The 25,182-nt window shown below is 39.2% G+C and overlaps 2 protein-coding genes across 3 annotated transcripts in view; one reads left to right on the top strand and one right to left on the bottom strand.

Annotated features, from left to right (window-relative positions):
- ATP13A5 (ATPase 13A5) overlaps positions 1-4,272 on the top strand; it is a 115,645-nt gene extending 111,373 nt beyond the window's left edge. The window contains exons 29-30 of the mRNA XM_033213064.1: positions 2,233-2,313; positions 3,760-4,272. Of these exons, the coding sequence (XP_033068955.1) occupies positions 2,233-2,313; positions 3,760-4,020 (342 nt within the window). The 3' untranslated portion in view covers positions 4,021-4,272. The remainder of the gene's footprint in view (positions 1-2,232; positions 2,314-3,759) is intronic.
- Positions 1-25,182, bottom strand: part of PLAAT1 (phospholipase A and acyltransferase 1) — a 48,452-nt gene that overhangs the window by 2,926 nt on the left and 20,344 nt on the right. Inside the window, exons 3-4 of one of the 2 annotated variants that reach the window (XM_033213062.1) lie at positions 22,682-22,947; positions 14,375-14,628 (exon numbers count right to left, since the gene is read on the bottom strand). In XM_033213062.1, the coding sequence (XP_033068953.1) occupies positions 14,527-14,628; positions 22,682-22,947 (368 nt within the window). In that variant the 3' untranslated portion in view covers positions 14,375-14,526. Of the gene's footprint in view, positions 1-14,374; positions 14,629-22,681; positions 22,948-25,182 lie in introns of those variants that run through there. The other variant, XM_033213063.1, reaches the window with a different exon arrangement.

Below are 25,182 nucleotides of genomic sequence, written 5' to 3'. Positions count from 1 at the left end.
AAGTACATAATGTAGTTATAAAGGGAAAGAAAACATAGACTTGTAAGACAGTCATGTTTTGTCAGACATTGACTATATGAAGCTTTGTATCAGTGGATATAATTTGATCCAGGATGCCCTGGGTTGAAATTTAATTCATCAAGAGGTTGTTGAACTAATTCTTGGACCCAGTATTGTGAGAGAAATAAAAGAAAGAGAAGGGTTGGCTCCTGACCTCCGAGTCATAGATTTGTTGTGAAGATGAGACATACTGGAATGCTACCTGAGGCTATCCATACTTGAAGAGAGTGTGAAAATAGACAAAACTGGGAAGAACATAGAAGAAGGAGGCCTCACTGTGGACTGTGGCTGTCATGGGAGGCATTTCATGGATGACATGCGACTTGACCTGGGTCCAAAAGGATAGGCTACATTTTGCTAGGTAGGAGGCAGGGATATTCCCAACAAGAACGGCATAAGAAGCAAAGAGGACTGAAAGAGCTTTTGTCTTAGAAATGCAAATGAATGTAGGGTGGCAGAGACAGAAATCAAAAGCAAGGCTTACCCAAGCACTAGAAGACTGGCTAAAACTGAGGCCATGTGCTGTGGAGTATGAACGAGAATGAATAATAAAGGCAGGCATGGATGGATGGAGGCAGCTAGACAAGTTTAGACTTTATGCCAAAAGCAACATGGAGTGAATGAAGCTATCTGAACAGGTTTCTCAGCAGGGCACTGAAGACAGATTAATTAGATGATGGCAGGAAGAATACATGTGAGAGGAGAGAGAAGCAATTAGGAAATGAAAACCCAGTCATTCATTTATTTATCAAACATGAAGCTCCAAAGTGAGTCTGGTACTAGAGTTACAAAGACGAATAAGGTGTGGTCACTGCTCTCAAGTAGTTTAGAAGCTAGGAGAGAAGACCATTGCATAAATAAATAATTCCAGGGTCAGGCATGGTGGCTCATGCCTGTACTCCCAGCACTCTAGGAGGCCAAGGCGGGTGGATCACTTGAGGTCAGGAGTTCGAGACCAGCCTGGCCAACATGTTAAAATCCCGTCTCTACTAAAAATAGAAAAATCAGCTGGGTGTCGTGGCAGGTGCCTGTAATCCCAGCTACTCGGGAGGCTGAGGCAGGAGAATGGCTTAAACCAGGGAGGCGGAGGTTGCAGTGAGCTGAAATTGTGCCACTGCACTCCAGCCTGGGAGACAGAGCGAGACTCCATCTCAAAATTAAACAAATAATTCAGAATCAAGTGCCTTCCAGGTCAAGGAGAAGATGGAGAAGAGTTAGTTCTCCTGGATCGGAGTGGTGGTAGCCGTGAGAAAAACAGCCAGGTTCTCTGCTAGAATCTGACCCAACTTTTCCAAACAAACCTTTAATCCAAACAACCCTTTACAGTTTGCTGTATTTCACGACTTGATAAAGACTGTCTCCACCTGGGGAAAAAAATGACAAAGTATTACTTTGAAATAACCAGTATCAGCATAGGGGTGAGAATTGGGGATGAGCATTTAGATAGTATGGAGGGTCAGTGGGTTTTGTTCTCAAGGGAGTTCAGTCCCACATGCAGTCAGTCATAAATATTCTACTCTTGGGTGGGGTCTCAGAAAAAAGGCTGTGTAACTAGCCTTTCGCTATGGATGCAGCCGTGGGAAGTTATGGATGCAGCTGTGGGAAGTTACGGCTCTCACACTTCAAATAATTGTATTTAATGATCAATGTGTACCCTTAAATTTTAAAAACTGGGGGGTTTGGAGGGTTCATTCAACTTTCATTAAGCCATCAGATATAGGGCCAGGAGCAATCTGCATCTAGTTTCAATCAAAATATACTTACATTTCTCTGTCCTTAAAGAATGAATTTCAGGTAGAATTTGCTTTGGGAAAATTAGAAGTATTAACATTATTTGATGAATGATTTAATCTTAGCCTTCTCTCTGTTTGAAAAGATAAAAATGAAGAGAGACCTATAGCCTCCAAAATGTCCTGTCTTATATTTGTGATTCAGGGCACATTTCTCAGACACCATTAGGCTGTCAACGCTACACAGGCCAACAGGTAGTCCCTTCTCCTTTGAATTCTGGCTCTGCCATTTATTTAGCAGCTTTGGGTCCTTCCGTTGTATTATCTGTAAAGTAATGCCCACCTCTAAGCTCAGAGTTATTACAAATATATAAATTAAATAATATCTTTTTTCAAAGTGTAAAGTATGAAAAATGTAATAATGGTATTTGTTTTTCAACAGTTGGTCCCAACCATAACATCGTGGAGGGTTTTAATTTTGGTGGTAACCCTCACCCAATTCTGTGTGACTTTCTTTGTAGAGGTAAAGTAATCTCTGTACTTTTTCTAGGAAGATAACCAAATTAAGGATCTCATTTTCAACAGGTGCTTATTTTCTAGAGCAACCACTTTGATCCCCCAGAATGATAATTATTAAGGGTTTATTAAAATGGTACACATTCTTTTGGAGGAAAATTTTGGGGGGAATGATTTACAATTATTTGAAGTCTGCATAGAAATGCATAGAAAGCAAAACATGAATTAATTCTAATCTTGTTTCCATGAATGCACTGTATTGCACTTTTCTAATATTTTCAACAATCTAGTAAAGACTAGACCAGGTGACCTTCCAACCCTAAAACTCAATGAGACTTTTTAGAGTGAAGAGCTGCCTTCCGGAGGGTTTCCTAAGAAAGAGGAGAAGCCGTTGCTTATTCTAGTCAATTCCTTTTCTTGAAGGTCTTCCCCTTACAGTGTTTCTTTTCTACTCAGTGTCACTAAATGACTTTACCCACTTAGTAAGAGGTTCAAGTACTATCTTTGTAAAAGGAGAGTTCCTTTTTGTAAAAGGAGTTTTGTTTTATTTTAACTCATGTGCTTTAAGACTTTTTGGAAAAGGGATCAACCAAATTTTAAAATATATATACACCTCATTATATATAGTATGTTTAAATTTTCTCATACTCTTTAACTCAGGGATTCCATTTTTGAGACTGTGTATTTTAATAACCCAAAAGAAGAGAAAAATACTCCATGTATGAAGGTACTTATAATATTATCTACAGTGGCAAAATATTACATTCAACTTAAGTGTTGTTGAGATGCTGTTTGTTTAAATAGCTATACAGCAATCTGAGGAAATGCTAAACAGTCACTAAAAATGATTATTAATCATATTGTACCTACATTCTTATCATAATAAAATAACATTTTTAAAAGGCTAAAGCTACATAAAAATTGTTTACAACAGAAAGTTTAGCATAAATAAAAGTGGGATGCAAAATTTGACAAATTTCATTACTATAAATGGATAAAAATTGTGTGGTCATGTGAACAAAAGAAAACTCAAAAAATGAAAACCAATAACCATTTGATTTCTAGAGTTCAACACTTTATTCAACAAACTCTTATTTGACATGGTAGGTGGCAGGTAGCAGGGCTAATGGTGATTTTTCTTTTCTTCATTTTGAGCACGTTACTGCTGTTATCATTTCAGTCTGAGGGTAAAATCATTCTAAGAAAATCCCTAGCCAGGACTTAACCAGGAAATGTGTGGAAAGGAAGCTTTTGGCAGATTTATGTGAACACAAGCACCCTCTTGCTTCTTAAGGGAAGAATTCCAGGACTTGGAAAAGGAGATGTAGATACAGCAACAATAAGCACACCTCAGAGGAAGGCCTGGAGAAGGGGGCGGGCTGTGGTGGCCAGCGGCCTGGCTGCAGGGGGACCTGCGCAATAAATTGATTGTCTTTCCCATCTGATTTTTCAGGATGCCATCCTTCAAAATCATGAGCTCTGGCTGTTGATCAAAAGAGAATTTGGATTCTACTCTAAAAGTCAATATAGGACTTGGCAAAAGAAGCTGGCAGAAGACTCAACCTGGCCTCCCACAAACAGGACAGATTATTCAGGTGATGGCAAAAAGGGATTCTACATCAACAGAGGCTATGAAAGCCATGAACAGATTCCAGAAAGAAAACTCAAATTGGGAAGCCAACCCACAGAACAGCATTTTTGGACCAGGCTGTAATCAGAATTGTTGTCGTACATGCTGAACAGCATTGCTTTTCTCCCCAAAATTAACACATTGTGGAGAAGTGATGATACTCTCCCCTTATCTTTCCTCTCTCCATTCAAGCACTCAAAGCATATTTTCAGTGCATTAAACCTAGCAGCAAAAGACCTTAGATAGGCTTATTCTGACTGTATGCTTTACCAATGAGAGAAAAAGAATACATTTCCTGTGTTATCCTTTTCAATAAACTGTATTCATTTTGCATAGTATTATTTTGTTTACAATGAAAAGCTTTCATGGTACTGTAGTCAAATTAGTAGTATGAACATCAATTGAAAAAAGAAAAATTGAGGCAACATTTGGTCTTTGAAAGTTTTACTAATACATTAGTTGTCACAAGTTTACTTAAATCTTTGTGAAGAACATGTACATATATATCTTTTCCCAAGGTCACAGTTTCTCTTTCTGTTTCACTTTTATGCTTTTCATAGAGAAACAAGGACCAATCAAGCCTTTCGGAAATTCAGCGCTAACTAGAAGAAGCCAGAATTATGTGGACGTGGTAGAATGAAGATGTTTGTTAATTCCATATAATCTTGGCATGGGCACCATTAATATCTAAGCAAATTCCACCAAAGTTTGGCATCACTCAAGGTATAGTGTTTTGGGGCCAGGGAATGGGAAGGTTTAGAGTAGGTCACAAAGGTAATGAAATAACTGTAAAAAGATACTTATACTTAAAGAAGCATGGCAACATTATTACTTCTTGTTACCGACACAAGAAAACCTCAAGTTTTTTTTTTTTCTTTAATTCTTTTTTTTTTTTTTTTTTTGAGATGGTGACCTGCTCTGTCACCCAGGCTGGAGTGCAGTGGCACAATTTTAGCTCACTGCAACCTCTGCCTCCCGGATTCAAGTGATCCCCCTGCCTCAGCCTCCCGAGCAGCTGGGATACAGGCACCCGCCATCATGCCCAGCTAATTTTTGTATTTTTAGGAAAGATGGCGTTTCACCATGTTGTCCAGGCTGGTCTCAAACTCCTGACCTCAAGTGATCTACCCGCCTCAGCCTCCCAAAGTGCTGGGATTACAGGTGTGAGCCACTGTGCCCGGCCTCAAGCTCTAACCTTAAAAGTTGTCCAGAACTCAACATTACTCATCTTAAAAACAATGTTAGAAAAGGGACTCATAATATTTGTAACTGCAGCATGACAATTCTCAGGCTACTCAACAACCTTAAGTTCTATCTCATCTTTTAATTATCTAAATCATCCTATTAGATGCACATTAAATACCACATGAAAGGGTGCATCCTTTACAAATATGTTCTGTACACTATTACCTTTTATATATCACCCTCACCAGAAACTTGAGAGAAAATTTATTTCTAGTACACATTTTAAATTACCTACTAGGCTTTCCTTATAACGATAAATCTAATTTTGCTAATTTATCAGATCATAGGCAATTAGTTAACCAGTTCAATTACATGAGTGCCAATTATGTGCCTAATACCATGATGTACAGATTCAACATATGACAGCCTTGACTTTACAGTTCTGGCATCTTAGAATGTTTTCAACATGAAATTTACTACAGTAAATCGTATTATAAATGTTACACAAACCACCAGCATAAATGCAAATTCCTATAAAAACAATCCTTCTGTGTTTACATTTTGTTTGCTTTTTAAAATTTATTATTATTTTTTATTATTATTATTATACTTTAAGTTCTAGGGTACATGTGCATAACGTGCAGGTTTGTTACATATGTATACTGATGCCATGTTGGTGTGCTGCACCCATCAACTCGTCATTTACATCAGGTATAACTTCCAGTGCAATCCCTCCCCCCTCCCCCCTCCCCATGATAGGCCCCAGTGTGTGATGTTCCCCTTCCCAAGTCCAAGTGATCTCATTGTTCAGTTCCCACCTATGAGTGAGAACATGCAGTGTTTGGTTTTCTGTTCTTGTGATAGTTTGCTAAGAATTATGGTTTCCAGCTGCATCCATGTCCCTACAAAGGACACAAACTCATCCTTTTTTATGGCTGCATAGTATTCCATGGTGTATATGTGCCACATTTTCTTAATCCAGTCTGTCACTGATGGACATTTGGGTTGATTCCAAGTCTTTGCTATTGTGAATAGTGCCGCAATAAACATACGTGTGCATGCATCTTTATAGCAGCATGATTTATGATCCTTTGGGTATATACCCAGTAATGGGATGGCTGGGTCATATGGTACATCTAGTTCTAGATCCTTGAGGAATCACCATACTGTTTTCCATAACGGTTGAACTAGTTTACAATCCCACCAACAGTGTAAAAGTATTCCTATTTCTCCACATCCTCTCCAGCACCTATTGTTTCCTGACTTTTTAATGATTGCCATTCTAACTGGTGTGAGATGGTATCTCATTGTGGTTTTGGTTTGCATTTCTCTGATGGCCAGTGATGATGAGCATTTTTTCATGTGTCTGTTGGCTGTATGAATGTCTTCAGAAATGTCTGTTCATCTCCTTTGCCCACTTTTTGATGGGGTTGTTTTTTTCCTGTAAATTTGTTTGAGTTCTTTGTAGGTTCTGGATATCAGCCCTTTGTCAGATGAGTAGGTTGCAAAAATTTTCTCCCATTCTGTAGGTTGCCTGTTCACTCTGATGGTAGTTTCTTTTGCTGTGCAGAAGCTCTTTAGTTTAATTAGATCCCATTTGTCAGTTTTGGCTTTTGGTGCTGTTGCTTCTGGTGTTTTAGACATGAAGTCCTTGCCCGTGCCTATGTCCTGAATGGTACTACCTAGGTTTTCTTCTAGGGTTTTTATGGTATTAGGTCTAACATTTAAGTCTCTAATCCATCTTGAATTAATTTTCGTATAAGGAGTAAGGAAAGGATCCAGTTTCAGCTTTCTACTTATGGCTAGCCAATTTTCCCAGCACCATTTATTAAATAGGGAATCCTTTCCCCATTTCTTGTTTTTGTCAGGTTTGTCAAAGATCAGATGGCTGTAGATGTGTGGTATTATTTCTGAGGACTCTGTTCTGTTCCATTGGTCTATATCTCTGTTTTGGTACCAGTACCATGCTATTTTGGTTACTGTAGCCTTGTAGTATAGTTTGAAGTCAGGTAGCGTGATGCCTCCAGCTTTGTTCTTTTGACTTAGGATTGTCTTGGCAATGCAGGCTCTTTTTTGGTTCCATATGAACTTAAAGCAGTTTTTTCCAATTCTGTGAAGAAACTCATGGTAGCTTGATGGGGATGGCATTAAATCTATAACCTTGGGCAGTATGGCCATTTTCACGATATTGATTCTTCCTATCCATGAGCATGGTATGTTCTTCCATTTGTTTGTGTCCTTTGATTTCACTGAGCATGGTTTGTAGTTCTCCTTGAAGAGGTCCTTTACATCCCTTGTAAGTTGGATTCCTAGGTATTTTATCTCTTTGAAGCAATTGTGAATGGAAGTTCATTCCTGATTTGGCTCTCTGTTTGTCTGTTACTGGTGTATAAGAATGCTTGTGATTTTTGCACATTAATTTTGTATCCTGAGACTTTGCTGAAGTTGCTTATCAGCTTAAGGAGATTTTGGGCTGAGACGATGGGGTTTTCTAAATATACAATCATGTCATCTGCAAACAGGGACAATTTGACTTCTTCTTTTCCTAACTGGATACCCTTGATTTCTTTCTCTTGCCTGATTGCCCTAGCCAGAACTTCCAACACTATGTTGAATAGGAGTGGTGAGAGAGGGCATCCCTGTCTTGTGCCAGTTTTCAAAGGGAATTTTTCCAGTTTTTGCCCATTCAGTATGATATTGGCTGTGGTTTTGTCATAAATAGCTCTAATTATTTTGAGGTACGTTCCATCAATACCGAATTTATTGAGCGTTTTTAGCATGAAGGGCTGTTGAATTTTGTCAAAGGCCTTTTCTGCATCTATTGAGATAATCATGTGGTTCTTGTCTTTGGTTCTGTTTATATGCTGGATTATGTTTATTGATTTGTGAATGTTGAACTGGCCTTGCATCCCAGGGATGAAGCCCACTTGATCATGGTGGATAAGCTTTTTGATGTGCTGCTGAATCTGGTTTGCCAGTATTTTATTGAGGATTTTGCATCAATGTTCATCAGGGATATTGGTCTAAAATTCTCTTTTTTTTTTGTGTCTCTGCCAGGCTTTGGTATCAGATGATGTTGGCCTCATAAAATGAGTTAGGGAGGATTCCCTCTTTTTCTATTGATTGGAATAGTTTCAGAAGGAATGGTACCAGCTCCTCCTTGTACCTCTGGTAGAATTCAGCTGTGAATCCATCTGGTCCTGGACTTTTTTTGGTTGGTAGGCTATTATTATTGCCTCAATTTCAGAGCCTGCTATTGGTCTATTCAGGGATTCAACTTCTTCCTGGTTTAGTCTTGAAGAGTGTAAGTGTCCAGGAAATTATCCATTCTTCTAGATTTTCTAGTTTATTTGCATAGAGGTGTTTATAGTATTCTCTGATGGTAGTTTGTATTTCTGTGGGGTCGGTGGTGATATCCCCTTTATCATTTTTTATTGCGTCTATTTGATTCTTCTCTCTTTTCTTCTTTATTAGTCTTGCTAGCGGTCTGTCAATTGTGTTGATCTTTTCAAAAAACCAACTCCTGGATTCATTGATTTTTGGAGGATTTTTTGTGTCTCTATCTCCTTCAGTTCTGCTCTGATCTTAGTTATTTCTTTCCTTCTGCTAGCTTTTGAATGTATTTGCTCTTGCTTCTCTAGTTCTTTTAATTGTGATGTTAGAGTGTCAATTTTAGATCTTTCCAACTTTCTCTTGTGGGCATTTAGTGCTATAAATTTCCCTCTACACACTGCTTTAAATGTGTCCCAGAGATTCTGGTATGTTGTATCTTTGTTCTCATTGGTTTCAAAGAACATCTTTATTTCTGCTTTCATTTCGTTATGTACCCAGTAGTCATTCAAGAGCAGGTTGTTCAGTTTCCATGTAGTTGAGCGGTTTTGATTGAGTTTCTTAGTCCTGAGTTCTAGTTTGATTACACTGTGGTCTGAGAGACAGTTTGTTATAATTTCTGTTCTTGTACATTTGCTGAGGAGTGCTTTACTTCCAATTATGTGGTCAATTTTGGAATAAGTGTGATGTGATGCTGAGAAGAATGTATATTCTGTTGATTTGGGGTGGAGAGTTCTATAGATGTCTATTAGGTCCGCTTGGTGCAGATCTGAGTTCAATTCCTGGATATCCTTGTTAACTTTCTGTCTCGTTGATCTGTCTAATGTTGACAGTGGGGTGTTGAAGTCTCCCATTATTATTGTACGGGAGTCTAAGTCTCTTTGTAATAGAGTCTCTAAGGACTTGCTTTATGAATCTGGGTGCTCCTGTATTGGGTGCACATATATTTAGGATAGTTAGCTCTTCCTGTTGAATTGATCCCTTTACCATTATGTAATGGCCTTCTCTGTCTCTTTTGATCTTTGTTGTTTAAAGTGTGTTTTATCAGAGACTAGGATTGCAACCCTTGCTTTTTTTTTGTTCTCCATTTGCTTGGTAGATCTTCCTCCATCCCTTTATTTTGAGCCTATGTATGTCTCTGCATGTGAGATGGGTCTCCTGAATACAGCAGACTGATGGGTCTTGACTCTTTATCCAGTTTGCCAGTCTGTGTCTTTTAATTGGAGCATTTAGTCCATTTACATTTAAGGTTAATATTGTTATGTGTGAACTTGATCCTGTCATTATGATATTAACTGGTTATTTTGCTCGTTAGTTGATGCAGTTTCTTCCTAGCCTCGATGGTCTTTACATTTTGGCATGTTTTTGCAATGGCTGGTACCGGTTGTTCCTTTCCATGTTTAGGGCTTCCTTCAGGGTCTCTTGTAAGGCAGGCCTGGTGGTGACAAAATCTCTAAGCATTTGCTTATCTGTAAGGATTTTATTTCTCCTTCACTTATGAAACTTAGTTTGGCTGGATATGAAATTCTGGGTTGAAAATTCTTTTCTTTAAGAATGTTGAATATTGGCCCCCACTCTCTTCTGGCTTGTAGAGTTTCTGCTGAGAGATCTGCTGTTAGTCTGATGGGCTTCCCTTTGTGGGTAACCCGACCTTTCTCTCTGGCTGCCCTTAAGATTTTTTCCTTCATTTCAACTTTGGTGAATCTGGCAATTATGTGTCTTGGAGTTGCTCTTCTCGAGGAGTATCTTTGTGGTGTTCTCTGTATTTCCTGAATTTGAATGTTGGCCTGCCCTACTAGGTTGGGGAAGTTCTCCTGGATGATATCCTGAAGAGTGTTTTCCAACTTGGTTCCATTTTCCCCCTCACTTTCAGGCACCCCAAGCAGACATAGATTTGGTCTTTTTACATAATCCCATACTTCTTGCAGGCTTTGTTCATTTCTTTTTCTTCTTTTTTCTTTAGACTTCTCTTCTTGCTTCATTTCATTCATTTGATCCTCAATCGCTGATACTCTTTCTTCCAGTTGATTGAGTCAGTTACTGAAGCTTGTGCATTTGTCACATATTTCTCGTGTCATGGTTTTCATCTCTGTCGTTTTGTTTATGACATGCTCTGCATGAATTATTCTAGCTATCAATTCTTCCACTCCTTTTTCAAAATTGTTAGTTTCTTTGCACTGGGTACGTAATTCCTCCTTTAGCTCTGAGAAGTTTGGTGGACTGAAGCCTTCTTCTCTCACCTCATCAAAGTCATTCTCCGTCCAGCTTCGATCCGTTGCTGTGCTCCTTTGCAGGGGGAGATGCGCTCTTATTTTTTGAATTTCCAGCTTTTCTCCCCTGCTTTTTCCCCATCTTTGTGGTTTTATCTGCCTCTGGTCTTTGATGATGGTTACATACTGATGGGGTTTTGGTGTAGGTGTCCTTCCTGTTTGATAGTTTTCCTTCTAACAGTCAGGACCCTCAGCTGTAGGTCTGTTGGAGATTGCTTGAGGTCCACTCCAGACCCTGTTTTCCTGGGTATCAGCAGCAGAGGCTGCAGAAGATAGAATATTGCTGAACAGTGAGTGTACCTGTCTGATTCTTACTTTGGAAGCTTCCTCTCAGGGGTGTATTCCACCGTGTGAGGTGTGGGGTGTCACTCTGCTCCTAGTGGGGGATGTCTCCCAGTTAGGCTATTCAGGGGTCAGGGACCCACTTCAGCAGGCCGTCTGTCCCTTCTCAGATCTCAACCTCCGTGTTGGGAGATCCCTTGCTCTCTTCAAAGCTGTCAGAGTCATTTGCGTCTGCAGAGGTTTCTGCTGTTTCTGTTGTTGTTGTTGTTGTTTAGCTGTGCCCTGTCCCCAGAGGTGGAGTCTACAGAGACAGGCAGGCTTCCTTGAGCTGCTGTGAGCTCCACCCAGTTTGAGCTTCCCAGTGGCTTAGTTTACCTACTTAGGCCTCAGCAATGGCGGGCGCCCCTCCCCCAGCCTCGCTGCTGCCTTGCTGTTAGATTGCAGACTGCTGTGCTAGCAATGAGGGAGGCTCAGTGGGCGTGGGACCCTCCCAGCCAGGTGTGGGATATAATCTCCTGGTGTGCCCGTTTGCTTAAAGTGCAGTATTGGGGTGGGAGTCACCTGATTTTCCAGGTGTTGTGTGTCTCAGTTCCCCTGGCTAGGAAAAGGGATTCCCTTCCCCCTTGTGCTTCCCAGGTGAGGCGATGCCTCGCCCTGCTTCAGCTCTTGCTGGTCGGGCTGCAGCAGCTGACCAGCACCGATTGTCTGGCACTCCCTAGTGAGATGACCCCAGTACCTCAGTTGAAAATGCAGAAATCACCAGTCTTCTGTGTCACTCGCGCTGGGAGTTGGAGACTGGAGCTGTTCCTATTTCAGCCATCTTGCTCTGCCTTTGTTTGCTTTTTAACCGTTTCTTGTGTTCACAGCTCTCTGGAGAGTAATAATCTCTACAATGTGTATAATTTAGCAGTTACCAGTAACAAGACAAAAGTTTTAAAAAGAAGAGATTTTTAGTTTATGATTATAAACTATGTATCAAATTTTTAAAATGGTGGTTCAAGCTCCTTGAGCTGATATCTGCATTTAGTAATCTGACTTTTAGAATGAAAAGATTCAACTGATACATTGTATAACATTTAGATAGCATAAAAAGATATTTTTAATAGATTCAATAATGGTATAGGCTTTCCCCCCTCCTCTCCCCAGGTTTTCTCCTACAACCTATAAGGTTTCTGGTGGACGATGATCTTTATTTCATAATTTTTATTCTTGAAATGTGATAAAGTTGCACTCCATCCCTGACTGTTAAAAAAATGATCAGAAAAAGGTTTAATAGCCTTGGGAAAATCATTTCATAAAAGCACAATAAGCATGATATCAAATAATCACCTATAGGAAAAACAAGCTGGACAGTCTTATGCTGGCCATCATCAAGAGTAGCCATTTTTATGGGAAACTGATGACTAACTTTGCGAGCTAACCTCTTAAGAGTGAAAACTACCTTCAAACGCCACCAATGTGAACATGAATCCATGAATTTAATTTAAAAGTGCATTTATGACATTATCTCCCATAGACAGGACTGTCTTCTGGAGTGGAGACATCCAGAGTTCTCTAGAAAGGCTGCACTTGAGGCTCTCAGGAGATTCTTGACTTCAGATTTTGCTCCTTCTCCCACTGGTGCGTGTAGTAATTCTACCACACCCAGCTCTGCTGCTTCAGTTTAAGATTTGCCCTGTGTAGGCATCCTTTACTGAAAAGTAAGCATACCTTGGGAAAGGCAACACATGCTACTGCCAGTCTCATCTTAACTTGACAATACTAAAAAAGCGGGTTTTTTGTATTTTTTGAGATGGAGTCTCTCTGTCGCCCAGGCTGGAGTGCAGTGGCACAATCTCGGCTCACTGCAAGCTCTGCCTCTCAGGTTCACACCATTCTCCTGCCTCAGTCTCCTGAGTAGCTGGGACTACAGTCGCCTACCACCACGCCCGACTAATTTTTTGTATTTTTAGTAGAGACGGGGTTTCACCATGTTAGCCAGGATGGTCTCAATCTCCTGACCTCGTGATCTGCCCGCCTTGGCCTCCCAAAGTGCTGGGATTACAGGCATGAGCCACCACACCCAGCCTGTTTTTTGTTTTTTTGTTTTTATACTATTACTTGGGAACAGGGCATAAAAGGAACACAGATTTGAATTTAGAGTAAAAATTGAAGAGAAATTTTAGACATTGGTTCCTGGTAGGAGACACTCACACCTCCCCAGAAGACCAGTGGAAGAAGAGAGTGTTTGAGGGTTACTGGAGACAGAGTTGGTGCCATAAGAAAGGGAAGGAATTATTGAAAAAGAAGGGATGAGATATAGGGTCTCTGTGGCCCAGACTGCAGCACACAACTTCTATTACCATTATTATTAACCCTGCAATTAGCTTGTTGAGTATTTCTGGCCCTGGGGTAAAATCTAAGTAAGTTTAATAGGTAGAAGACTTTCACTGAGTCTTCTGTTTAGTTACATTATGTACCATATTCCTAGTTTTCTCATTGTACCATCCCCCTAATAGTAACTTGAACATTTCCTTTATTTAATGCCAAGCTTTTGATGATAGCATAAGACGGATGTCATTGGCTGGTGGTGTGGTTTATGGGGTCACGTTACAATGTCTGATGTAATCCCAGGTTATAGAGAGCTGCACTCCCCCTTTCCCCACCTGCTGCCACCAAGAATTTCACTGGAACAGCACAGAAAGCAGTGTCTTTAACGGAACACATAATAAAATGAGAGAATAAAATTATGACACTCCTTGGCTTGTAGAAAAAGTCTTAAGAATATGAGATATTGTTTTCCAAATATGGCATTTTAAACAAACATTTAATGATCTCTTCTCAAGGTTAAAAGGTCAAATCCCTGAAATACTTCAAAATCCAAAGGGAATAAATATGTAACACTGTAGAAATAACAGCCCACTCTTACTTCTCATGTCCTCCTGACAAGCAAGCAGATTCCACAGAAATCACTGGAACTGAAACCCTGGAGCAAACAGCCTCTCCTCTTCCCATCCACCCTAATCTACACAGGTGCAGGAAGAAGATGAGGGCATTCCCCACAGGCTTGTAAATTAGAGTCCCTCAAACTACCTAACCAAAATGCTGAATATCCCAATTTCTTTTCCAACAAGAAACATGAATTTAGATGTCAACTCTAACAATTTGGGGTTCTTAAAATTTGTTTCAAAACCATATATAAATAGTTTTCATCCCTCTGGCAAAATGGCCACCCTCGGGGAAAAGGAAAATAATATTTATAGCAGAAATAAAATGTGATGAGATTTTGTTAAGATCTTCTGCTGGCTCACTCAAAAGGCTACTGCTCCTCGTTCAAGCTGCCACAGCAAATCTATGCTAGCAGGGGGAAAAAAATTTCATTGGCTCAATGATAAGATAATATCAGTAAGCAATTTATTAAAGAGCCTGCCATCCATCACAGGAATCTGCAACAGTAATGATGTACTGAAAATAAGTATTCACCCCAGGTTTTCTTTTTCCTCCTCCCAAATTCCTTCAATATCAATACCTCGTTGGTAAACTGTTAACAGTATTTTGTTCTTTGTCCTTTTGGAAACAAGCCCAGGAATGAGAAGGCACCAACAGCAGCTGTCACAAACCCAACGGTACTTATCGCTCGGTTGGCCTATAAGGAAACAAGAAGCAAACAAAAAACACATCATATTCTAAAGACATCTCAGTGTCCTAATTAAAGCTTTAGCCTGTTTCCTAAACTGAACACCTGTTTTAATGTACAATGGATACATTTAAAGTTCAATGCAAAATTAAAATTCTGCATAAAGATGAAATGAATTTATAATTTTTATAATTGTCAAACATGTAGATACATACATGTGGGTATATATTCCTCATGTTTTTAAAGCACTCTGACAGTTTATAAACTCATTATCAACACAGTTCCCATTAGTCATAACAGTACATGGGTGAAAGAGGTTAATATACCACTCCTGTTCTGCAAAACTTGGGATATCATAAGTAATTTGCCTGAGAGCATTCCACGAAGATGTTTAAAGATAGGCTGAGTCTTCTAAAACACACACACTTCTCCTGTGCAGCTCCTGCCCCTTAAATAAACACTTTGGGTTGGCTGGGTCTACACCAAGGTAAGTTTTATCGTGTAAGAATCTTGTGTGTGTGTGTTTGTATGTTTCTCTAAGGAGTGTCTATTAGCAAAATAATTCAGGGATGTCATCTGAGCTGAATACCCATAAGCTCTTACTTGGTAGACACAATTTCTCTTCTGATAAACAAACTTCAAAAAAGCCAATACTGATGTTAACTATCATGTCAAAAATTAATTTCTCATGTAGACAAACCACTCTCACGATCAATTGTCCATAAAGGAAGTCAGACATTTATAGCTTTAAGGGTATTAATCATCATGATGATGAGGGAACTCATGAATATTCATGGTTTTCTTGGCACTCAACTAACATTGCCTTCCCTTCAAATGGGTTTGAGTGCAATTTGATGACCCAGAGGTCACATTCAGATACTTCAGAATTATCAGGTACTCTGAAAACATTTGTTCTCTCTGGGATTTAAGAATCAGATCTTTCAAATAAAGCAAATGGCTCTGGGGAACCAGTCTAAGAGCTGGAAAGCCTAACCCAGGTCATATTTGAGCATGCCCTCTGTCTAACCACAGCCTTCCGCCATGGGGCCTGCCACTCACACGTTACTACAACACAATGCTACCTCCCTAACTGCAGCTTCCCTTTTAGGAGCAGGCACAAGGGCCAGGGCCAGGAAAGAGGCACACAACAGGAATCTTAGCTCCACGTGTTTGCAGCATGTGTTCACTACACCATCCTGTTGTGGGCAGAGACTAGGCCTGTAACTGTGACCCACTCTCTCTGCTCCAACCCCCCAGATGCCAGGGAGAATGGTAAGGGCAAACAACTTGGCACTAGCCCTGACAAATCCTGTTTTACTTTGTAATTTTGAGTTTATTTCTTATCTATTTTATTTATATTTTAATTAATCCTTACCTAAACTATTTCCTAGGAGAGAATCGGAATTCACTGTAGCACAGAGTTACCCACATACCATATTGGGGGGGCGGGGGAGAAGAGGCAGGAGGATGCAGGATATAAGATAAAATCCCAAAGAAGGGGAAGAGTCACTAATTAGGGATCAAGCCCAACCCTAGTACAATTCCAGGCAGATAGTGAGATCCCAAGAAGGTCTAATAGAGAGAAATGGGGTAGTCAAAAAAAAATACGAAGGTGCAATCAGTGTCTTTAAATAGAGGTGTCAAATGGTAGCAGGGTACGGCCCTTGGAAAATGGCAGGGTCCTACAGATCGTGTGCCCCAGCTAGGTGCAGCCCTAACTGACTAGGTACCTTTCAGCCACTACAAACACAAGATGTTAACGAAAGCCCACAAATTTAAGAGGGATGGTTGGGGGATGGGCAACCGGATCCCCAACCATAATCCAGAGATGACACAGGCCAGATACCACAATCACAAAGCCATTTTAAGCAGTGCCACTTTAAGACAGCTTCCCCAATTCCAAATGTTAATTTATTTCAAGTCTCATTCTAGACAATGAATCTCAGGTAATTGGGACAATCCATTGGAGTTAGGAGTAACGGGATGTGATGTGCAAGATTACAACATCTCAGAATGTTCTTGGTGAACCAGCATGAACGAGAACTTTTACTTCATGGCTTTTACTTTGGACTATAAGGTCACCAAATCCAGCTCTTCATTCTTTATCCTTTAGAGGGCTTTCTGTCCATGCGCCATAATAATGGCCTCATTCTGGGGATCTGTACCTGGCCCAATGACACATTAGCTGAATCTGGAGTGGCTGTGTCTAGACAGCAGTGTAGCGGGGACACAGATGTGTGGCAGGTTTATCAAAACGCTCCTTCCTGAGGCATCCTAAGGCTGTGGTCATATGTACTGAAGCACCACCAGAATGTGTTCATGTGCTGCCTTGTCCAGGCCTACTGAAGGGTGTGGGCCATCTTCGAAAAAGATAGAGACATTTTCATAGTTTGGTCTATGAGAGTAAAAAATGTTGGAAATTTTGAAAAATACATAAAAGATAAGACACAAACTGAGAGAAAACAACTGTAGAAGACAAATCTGATGAGTGTTATCTAAAATATATAAAGAACTCTTGAAATTCAACAATAGGAAAATGAACAGCAGAATTAGAAAACAGGCAAGATCATCAAGAGATATAGCATCAAAGATGACATGCAAAGAAGCATATAAAAAGATGCTCAACACTACATGTAACTAGGCAACTGAAAACTGAAACAAGATGTCTATTAAAATGGTTAAAATTCAAAATACTGATAACAAAATGCTGGCAAAGATGTGGAACAACAAGAACTCTCATTGCTGAGACTGCAAAATGCGAAATGATACACTCATTTAGGAAGACAGTTTGGCAATGTCTTACAAAACTAAGAATATTCTAACTACATGATCTAGCAATCATGCTCCTTGGTACCTACCAAAAGGAGCTGAATACTTATGTCCACATAAAAACCTGCACATGGAGGTTTATAGTGGCTTTATTCATAATTGCCAAAACTTGGAAGCAACCAAGATGTCCTTCAGTGGGTGAATGGATAAATAAGCTGTGGTAAATCAAGGAAATGGAACACCATTCAGTGCTAAAAAGAAATGAGGAATCAAGCCACAAAAGTACATGAGAAGAAACCTTAAATACGTATTACTACGTGAAAGAAGCCAATCTGAAAAAAGTCACATGCTACATGATTTCAGCAACATGATATTCTGCAAATGGGAAAACTATGGAGATGGTAAAAAAAAAAAAAAAAAAAAAAAATCAATGGTTGTCAGGGATTTACAGGGAAGGAAGGATGAATAGGTGGAGAGCAGGAGTTTTAGGGCAGGAAAATTATTATTTATAATACTATAATGGTGGATTGTGTCATTTTAAATTTGTCCAAACCATAGAATTCGTAACACAACCAGTGAACCCTAATGTAAACTATGGACTTTGGTTGATAATGATGTATTAATGTTGGTTAATCAATTTTTCACAATGATATGGTAATGATGATAGAGATGGCTATACTGGGTGGGGAAGGAGGAGAGAGTTCTACACTTTCAGTTCAATTTTGCTATGAAGCTAAAAACTGCTCTAGAAAATTGAATCTATTATTTTTTGTTTCAAATACAGAAAAGCACAAAGAAAAAAGATGAAATCATAATCCTACCCTTCTCACCTTTTTTATGCACTACTAGCTTTTTTTTTTTTTTTTTTTTTTTTTTTTGAGGCGGAGTCTCGCTCTGTCGCCCGGACTGGAGTGCAGTGGCCGGATCTCAGCTCACTGCAAGCTCCGCCTCCCGGGTTCACGCCATTCTCCTGCCTCAGCCTCCCGAGTAGCTGGGACTACAGGCGCCCGCCACTTCGCCCGGCTAGTTTTTGTATTTTTAGTAGAGATGGGGTTTCACCGTGTTAGCCAGTATGGTCTCGATCTCCTGACCTCGTGATCCGCCCGTCTCGGCCTCCCAAAGTGCTGGGATTACAGGCTTGAGCCACCGCGCCCGGCCATGCACTACTAGTTTTTAAACTTGGGAAATATATAGCCATTCCCCCAAGAAAACATTTCTAAGCTCAAGGGCCCTAAGCTTAAAGGGATTCAAAAAACTAATCTAATACTGGCTATTATTAGTAGTCATACTATTAGTTATTGATAATAATATATAATCCAGTTGCTGTTAGATCAAGATTTTATTGACTATGTTAACAAAGATCTATAAAATTCCTGGATACTGTTATGAAAAGTAATATCCACCATGTGCATGTTATTTATTGGGATGGATAATACATAATACAGTATGCTGAGAGACCTCAAATATCTCCATAATCTTTCAAATGACCTGTGTTGATTAGAATACTGATAAACAGTGGGTCCAAGGACACTCCACTAATAATGGTGATGATGGGGTTCTCACTCAGGTCTGTGAACACCAAAGCTTAGGTAGGCTTTTAAGGCTGTCACTGCATCATCTTCATCAGAACCTGCCAGAAACAGGTTCTTACTATTTGTTGAAGAAAAATTAAGTTTTCATGGGTCTTGGGTCTAGATATGAAAGGTGAAATGATGATGGATTACAAGTTACAGTCAAGTAAGAAGATGGCTCTAATCTCTTTTTTTTTTTAACATTTAAAACGTATTGCTTATTTGTAACCACTTTACTGAAGACTGGCTGACATGCAAAAAGCTGTAGATATTTCATGTGTTCAACTTGATGTATTTGGAGGTAAGTATACCCCCATGAAATCATCATTACAATCAATGCCATAAAGTTATGCATCACCTTCACCATGAAACCATCATTACAATCAATGCCATGAACTTATCCATCACCTCCACCATGAAACCATCATCAAGATCAATGCCATGAACTTATCCATCACCTCCACCATGAAACCATCATCAAGATCAATGCCATGAACTTATCCATCACCTCCACCATGAAACCATCATCAAGATCAATGCCATGAACTTATCCATCACCTCCACCATGAAACCATCATCAAGATCAATGCCATGAACTTATCCATCACCTCCACCATGAAACCATCATCAAGGTCAATGCCATGAACTTATCCATCACCTCCACCCTGAAACCATCATCAAGGTCAATGCCATGAACTTATCTATCTCCTCCACCATGAAACCATCATCACGATCAATGCCATGAACTTATCTATCACCTCCACCATGAAACCATCATCACAATCAATGCCATGAACTTATCCATCACCTCCAAAAGCTTCCACCCACTCCCTTTGTTGGTTTGTGCTAAGAATACTTAACATAAGATCTAACCTCTTAGCAAATTTTAAAGTAGGCCACATAGTATCATTAATCATAGGCCCTATGTTGTACAGTATATCGCCAGAACTTATTTGTCTTGCATAACTGAAATTTTCTACTCTTTGACTAACATCTCCTCATTTCCAAAAATTAAGTAAACAAATAAAAAATTGCTTGGTTAGTGCAGTGAACAACTTTGTCATTAACAAAGAAGAAGAGGAATGGAACCTATTTCTATCTATACACCACTAATTTTCAATGCAAAAGTGAGCAGGAATTTGTGTGTACCCTCTATGTTCTAGCTCAAAAGCAAATTTATTGTTACATGTGAGCAGAACATTCATTATGTTAATACATTTCCTAATGAGAATGAATTTCCAATTATTTCCTAATGAAAACAAATATATCCTTTCATTATGTTCTATCTCCCATTTTCCCGCACCTTTTTATTTAAAAAAATTTTTTAGATCTAATTAGCATACCACATATTTACCCCCTGAAATAATGTAGTTCAATGGTTTTAGTATATTCATAGACTTGTACAACAATCACAATTTTGAAATATTTCATCATTCCAAAAGGTACCTCTTACCCTTTAGCAGTCTCCCCTCATTTGCCTCGACGCCCTCAGCCCCAGGCACCACCAATTTATTTTGTCTCTATAGATTTCCCTATTCTAGGCATCTCATATCAACGACATAATATAATATGTAGTCTTTTGTGATTGGCTTAGTAGGCAACTTGGCATATGCTTTCAAGGTTCATACTGTAGCATGTATCAGTACTTCATCTCTTTTTATTGTTGAAAAATATTCCATCGTATGGATATACCTCATTTTGTCTATCCATTGCCCATTAGATGGATATTTGAGTTATTTCTACATTTTGACTATTAGAACTGATGCTACTATAAACATTCATGTGCAGGTTTCTATGTGGACATATGTTTCATTTATCTTGGATATATACCCAGGATTAGAATAGCTGAGTCATATAGTAATACTACATTTAATTTTAGAGGAATTGCCACTGTTTTCCAAAGGAGTTATATCATTTTACATGCCCACCAGAAGTGCACAAGAGTTCTAATTTCTTCACTTTCTTGCCAACACTTACCGTCTTTTGTATTATAGCAATCCTATTGGGTATGAAGCGAAATCTCATTATGGCTTTGATTTGCATTTCCCTGATGAAAATATATATTCTAGATATGTATCTGAAAAGGGTCCAGTATCCAGAGTACCTAAAGAAAACTTACTACTGAACAATAAAAAGGCAAACAATCCAATTTAAAAATGGGCAAAAAGGCCAGTGCAGTGGCTCACACCTGTAATCCCAGCACTTTGGGAGGCCAAGGCAGGCGGATCATGAGATCAGGAGTTTCAGAACAGCCTGGCCAACATGAGACCAGCCTGGTCAACATGGTCTCTACTAAAAAGACAAAAAAATTAGCTGGGCATGGTGGCAGATGCCTATAATCCCAGCTACTCAGGAGGTTGAGGCAGGAAAATAGCTTGAACCCATGAGGCAGAGGTTGCAGTGAGCTGAGATCGCGCCACTGCACTCCAGCCTGGGAAACAGAGCAAGCCTCCATCTCAAAACAAACAAACAAAAACAACAAACAAACAAAAGGGCAAATCACCTTAATAGGCATTTCTCCAAAGGTGATATACAAATGGCCAATAAGCACATAAATTGATGCTCAACATCATTAGCCATCAGGAAAATGAAAATCAAAACCACAGTCAATTTGAATCTTGGGTATAGGGAAGGGTACGTAGGATTTTGAAAAATTAGGCTCAAGAGGTGCAGGGTTTAGATAACATGAGGCTTTGCTAGCCTTCTTATACATGCCATTTTCCCAAGCTTTTGTGAGAAGAATTATAACCTCATTTCTTACTCAGGATAGAAATGTATAACTGATCCACCATTTCAAAATACTGGAAGTCTTCGATCAATTTGAATTATTAAAATATTATGGTATTATCTTTCAAATGTTTAGTCACCTTTTAAAAAGTTTCATAAGTAACAACTCACTGGAGTTTAATCTATTAAATTATTTTTCATATTTTAATATTTTAAATGAACACTTTATATGTATTTTGGATGAAGAGGACTTTCTTTTGATAATAGTTTTATATATCCATTCTCTTGTATCACCTTAATATTCATTTTTAGTTTACTGGACTGGTGGGACAACACACAGGGAAACACAAACATGCTGTTAGCTAGAAATCTGTCACACTACTAAACAATGGCAGTAATTGACAAAATTGTAAAGTACTTTAAAAATAAAGTCAATTAGTCTATCAAAAGTCATCCCAAAGCTCAGTGAATCAAACGATCTACTTAAAGGGACAAAATTTCATTGAAATTAGCAATTGCAAGGAAAGAGACAACATTCACAAGCCCATTAAGACACATCATTAGTTAGCCTCTGTCCACCAATGAAAAAAAATTTAAGAACAACCATCTGTGATATTGGTAAACTCCCACTCAAAAAACTCAACATCCTTTCCAGCGTATTCTTTTCAGTATATGATTTGAAACTGATCTCAAATCACTGATTTGAGACTGCTGTATGGTGAAGTAACAGGAAAAAAAGACTAAAGGCAGTAAGACAGACAGAATGCTATGGTCTTGATTCTACTTCAAGTCCCTTCTAGCTCAAAATTCATAATATCCATGTTTTAGTCTCAGTTTGATTATTAACTTGTTGCAGGACCTTGCAAGTCCATTCTCTGTTCTTTGGTATTCTCATACTTTCTGGTTCTTTTCATTTGGTTTGAGGCCTGGGAACCTTATCATAGCCAACAGTTATTCTTTTTTCAATGTAAGAATATCTCCTAAAGAAAACTCACCTGCTGTGAAACTCCTTCTCCATAGCGAAGGAATGTCACGAAATGTTCACAGTTGTTAACAAGTAAGTTATAGGCCACTTCCTGTCCAATTACAAACTCTGACTGCTTTATAATTTCTTCCACGGGGAGAGGGGGGTACGTTTCATCGTATTTATTGTTTATCCTGTATGTGTCATTTCCCACAACATCCTTCAAGAGCTGCATTTTCACCAGGGCCTTACTGCTGAATACAGACTTGGCGCTTGTAAAGGACACAGGAATGCCATCTATAAAGGAGAATTCTGATTAGTACGGTATAGCGACCCAGTCCAGTGAACTCTAATGCCATCTAAAGACTTTGGAAATGCTGGCATGTCTAAACCTAGCCCTGTTCCTAACTTATTATTAAAGCAAAGCCACTTAATCTCATCAGCCTTAAGCAGTTATTCTGTAACTTAGCAATAACACTTACTATTGTATGAGTGAGACTGTAAGAAAAACTTTTTGAAAATGTATGATGTTCCCATAGAACAAATTAGGTGAGAACACTCTACTTATCCTTGGGAAATAAATTCTCTGTAAACTGGTGTTATTAGAGATGTTGATATGTGTGTCTAACATAGATACAGATAAGATTATTGTCCACTTTTTCTATAAAGCAGTTTTTGCCCAGCATCTGAACCCTTTCAAATTAATCTTGTAGAGTGCATTGTTATTCGCAGGCACATCCTAGTGTCTAAGCTCCCTAAGCATCTGAAACTTGTTTTTCAACTAAGCATCAATTTGGGGTCCAATTTCCTATTCCGAAACCTGCCTGGTACCTCAGTCCTGTGAGAGGATGGCTGAAGTCAGGCTGGGGTCCTGCTTTTTTCCTGCCAGTTCCTTTGGCCAAAAACAAAACAAAACAAAACAAAAAAACAGCCCCCTAACTCCTGAGCCGGAAGCTAACTTGGTAGGCACTGTCTACCAGACACGGCCCCAGGCAGTGACCTACCCACTTAGGACAATGCCCCATGCCCCACCACTCCACCTTGGCTGCCTCTGCTCACAAGCATCTGCTAGTCCACCAGGAGCTACTGTATCTTTGGCCTGACAGTGTCAGCGCTTCAGGTTGGAGAGATGATTCCTCAGGGTAGAGGTCTAAAGCCAGGCTCCGGTCCTCGTCAAACTGCCCACAACTGCTATGTTTGGCCATGTTCAGGTCAATCATGAGAGAAAGAGTCTCCTCCTAACTAGTGTTTAGAAACTTTCTCTTTTAGTAATGACTAAAAGCAAAACTTTTTTTCCACTAGCCTTCTGTCTGTCCTCCTTCTCACAGAATGTGAGATGTTCCAGTGAACATCTTACACATTGAAAGTTCTCACACATTACAAGTCCTCAGAGCACATACATCCCAGTTAGAATTACTAAACATATTTTTAATAACCACATGCAAAAATTAGAAAATTAAAATTTGGAGAGGTGAACTGGCTAGGAAAATGTACCACGGTAGTTAACAATAGAACTGAGTATCCATCTACAGGACCAAAGCTGAACGCTCAAACCACAATAACATGGAATTTAAGGCATGAAAATAAGAAAACAGCATGAATATCTCATATTATTTTCCAGGTATGAAAACTGCAGAGATAATGTAGATGTAGAGGGTTGCTTAGTATTAACCACTAGATTTTGGAAGCTCTGAATCATAAATATCATTTCATTTGTCATTTTCACTTATAATATTCTAAAACAAAAGGCAAATACTTTAAAATGTTGTAAAAAACCACTTCATTAAAAAGTATCAGAAGTTCCCAAGATAATAAAACTTAGGTCTATAAATACTTAAGGTAACTTGAGGAAAATACTCCAGGTTATTTATCTGTTATCTGCATACACTTTTTTTTTTTGATATGGAGTCTTGCTTTGTTGCCCAGGCTGGAGTGTAGTGGAACAATCTCAGCTCACTGCAACCTCCACCTCCTGGGCTCAAGTGATACTCCTGCCTCAGCCTCCTGAGTAGCTAGAACTGCAGGCGCCTGCCACCACACCTGGCTAATTTTTGTATTTTTTGTAGAGACAGGGTTTCACCATGTTGGCCAGGCTAGTCTTGAACTCCTGACCTCAACTGATCTGTCCGTCTTGTCCTACCAAAGTACTGGATTACAGGCGTGAGCCACCATGTCGGGTCTGCATACGCTTTTTATTAATAATTTGTGCTCATTTTTAAACATTTATAAAATACAGAAAAACAAAACATATAAATGTACACAGGTTATCACCCATTATCCCACCACCCAGAAGTAACTGCTAGTATTATTTTGATGTACTTCTATTAGGACATTTACTAACATATGCATAGGTGCATATACATGTCTGCACTCCCGTGTGTACATATTTTTTTAGCAAACTGGGTATATGACATATTACATTTTTTCAACTTTTATTTTGGATTCTGAGGTTACATGTGCAGGTTTGTTATACGGGTACATTTTGTGATGCTGAGGTTTGGCATATGGATGATCCCATCATCCAAGTAGTGA

This window comes from Trachypithecus francoisi, unplaced genomic scaffold, assembly GCF_009764315.1.
Source record: "Trachypithecus francoisi isolate TF-2019V2 unplaced genomic scaffold, Tfra_2.0 Lachesis_group0, whole genome shotgun sequence".
Taxonomy (NCBI): Eukaryota; Metazoa; Chordata; class Mammalia; order Primates; family Cercopithecidae; genus Trachypithecus; species Trachypithecus francoisi.
This window is presented reverse-complemented; position numbering and strand designations above follow the sequence as displayed.